At 35.9% G+C, this 2,295-nt stretch overlaps 1 protein-coding gene across 1 annotated transcript in view; it reads left to right on the forward strand.

Annotated features, from left to right (window-relative positions):
* LOC21395798 (uricase-2) overlaps positions 1-1,551 on the forward strand; it is a 4,825-nt gene extending 3,274 nt beyond the window's left edge. Inside the window, exons 4-8 of the mRNA XM_010092188.2 lie at positions 29-138; positions 413-504; positions 678-851; positions 944-1,034; positions 1,184-1,551. Coding sequence (XP_010090490.1) covers positions 29-138; positions 413-504; positions 678-851; positions 944-1,034; positions 1,184-1,267 — 551 coding nt within the window. The 3' untranslated portion in view covers positions 1,268-1,551. The remainder of the gene's footprint in view (positions 1-28; positions 139-412; positions 505-677; positions 852-943; positions 1,035-1,183) is intronic.
* Positions 1,552-2,295: the final 744 nt, after the last annotated feature.

Genomic DNA, 2,295 nt, shown 5'->3' on the forward strand with positions numbered 1-2,295 from the left:
CCCCCCTTTTTTTTCTTCTCCATTGAAGGTTTTAAACTCGGATCTGAAAGGCATACAACAGAGGTAATAGTAGAGAAGTCTGGCTTACTAAAGTTGACTTCTGGTGTTGAAGGATTGGCTTTACTTAAGACAACAAAGGTAAGTTATCTGTTGCACGATTCTTATAGTCAAAATAAGCACTAGGAGTCGATTGTCCCTCTCTCATCTTCTGTCTCCGAAATTATAGTTAAGGGCGTGATGATCCATACACCAAAAACTGTAACAGTGAGAAACATTGACGCTTAACAAACATTTTAAAGCACATATAATAAGGGAATGCACTCAAATGCAATTTTCAATTGTTGTTTTGACCTGCACTACTTTGTCTATTGATTACTTTCATTTCTTTTTCCTTTTCCCCCTCTATCATCAGTCTGGTTTCGAGGGGTTTATTAGGGATAAATACACAGCCCTTCCTGAGACACAAGAGAGGATTCTCGCAACAGAGGTAACTGCATCCTGGAGGTATGAATCTATCCATGATTAGTGAGCTCAATGATTCAAGAACGGCAACTCATATTTGGTTCACTCTTCGTTCCTTCTAATGCATAATGCCTGATGAAATCCTTGGTTCCAATAACAATTTCATCTTTCTATGGAGAATAAAACGATATGATTATGTGATGTGTGAGATGCAGGTACTCGTATGAATCTGTCTCTAGCATTCCTCAAAAGCCGCTTTACTTTACGGAGAGATATCTGGATGTGAAAAAAGTATTGGTGGACACTTTTCTGGGTCCTCCAAAAGAGGGTGTCTATAGCCCATCTGTTCAAAGTACTCTTTATCAAATGGCAAAGGCTGCTCTCAACAGGTCACTTCCGTGATAGTTGCATACAGACTCATATGCTGGCTCTTATATGCGGCAGAATGTTAAATTGAATTCTCAATGTTTTGTATTTTCAGGTTTCCCGACATATCATCCGTGCAACTTAAAATGCCAAACCTCCATTTCTTACCTGTTAATCTGTCAAGCAAGGATAGTAGTATTGTGAAGGTAGCCTTTCTCTTTGCTTCCAATATCTCCTTAGTCCTTACTCGTGGGAAGAACAATGCATTTAGATTATTTGTATTGTGCACGCTCAGCTTCGGCATTGTAAATGAATATATTTTCCGTTATGATTAATCAGTTCATGCTTTGTGCAGTTCGAAGATGATGTTTATTTGCCAACAGATGAACCACATGGATCAATTGAAGCTAGCTTAACCCGCTTCTGGGCAAAACTGTAATGCCTGATCCTTTCTGCAGGCTTAATGTAAGCACTTCATTCGCAAAAGTCGACTTGTCATTTTCCTGAAGCCGGAGATGCAAAATGTATATACATACAATGAATAAACATGCCTGTAAGCAGATGGAACTAAATTACGTTTCAGGATTACGTTTGTGTCAACTTAGAGAATGCCAAGTTTGACGTCTGTATTTTCTTCCCCCTAAACCGACGCATTGACATGCGATTTCATGATGCGTAGTGTAAACTGGTCCAACAAATAAAATCTCTCGACATTGACGAGTACTTTGTCGAAACTTACCTTTGCTGAGGCTTAATGGATTCATGCAGTGGAAAGAGTTACACCCCATGACCCTTCTTAAAGGCAGATGACAGAACGATATTGCTTCTGCTAAGCTAGTTTGTAATGCTACGTCATGCAATTACAGAATCTGAATGAGTACAAAGATTAGAAGCAAAAATGGCAAAATAAATCTATCAAATGCACGAGGGAATTTTGTTTGAAAGACGAAAATCATAAAACAGGCCTCTAGTACAGTATTTGAAGTTTACTGCCTCGAACAAAAATGTTTTATAAGACTAAGGTCCAAGGAGGTCAACATTTGATGTGTCATGATAGTTTTTTTTCACAATTAATATTATTTTTCCTTCTTTAATAAAACAATGAATTTTTTTCTTCCATAGCTGAATCATAACATGCAATGAGTTGCACCAAACTTGTGTTCTTAGTATAATGATAAATACATTCCTGTGTCATTAAGAAATCAAAATACAAATGTTTCTCTGATTAAAAAACTAAGGGTGCGTTTGGAATTGTTTCCAAAATGATTTTATTTTCTGTATGAAAATAGAAAAGAAAGCATTTTCATTTTCATTTTGGAATTATTTCTGAAATGCGTTTGGTAGTTTTATTCAGAGATTGATTTCAGTTTTAAAAGAAACTGAAACTTCGTTTGGTGGTTTAATTTTTGAAAACATGTAATAATATTTAAATTAATAATATATTGAATATATAATAATATTAAATAT

Source organism: Morus notabilis, unplaced genomic scaffold, assembly GCF_000414095.1.
Source record: "Morus notabilis unplaced genomic scaffold, ASM41409v2 Scaffold818, whole genome shotgun sequence".
NCBI classification, from domain to species: domain Eukaryota; kingdom Viridiplantae; phylum Streptophyta; class Magnoliopsida; order Rosales; family Moraceae; genus Morus; species Morus notabilis.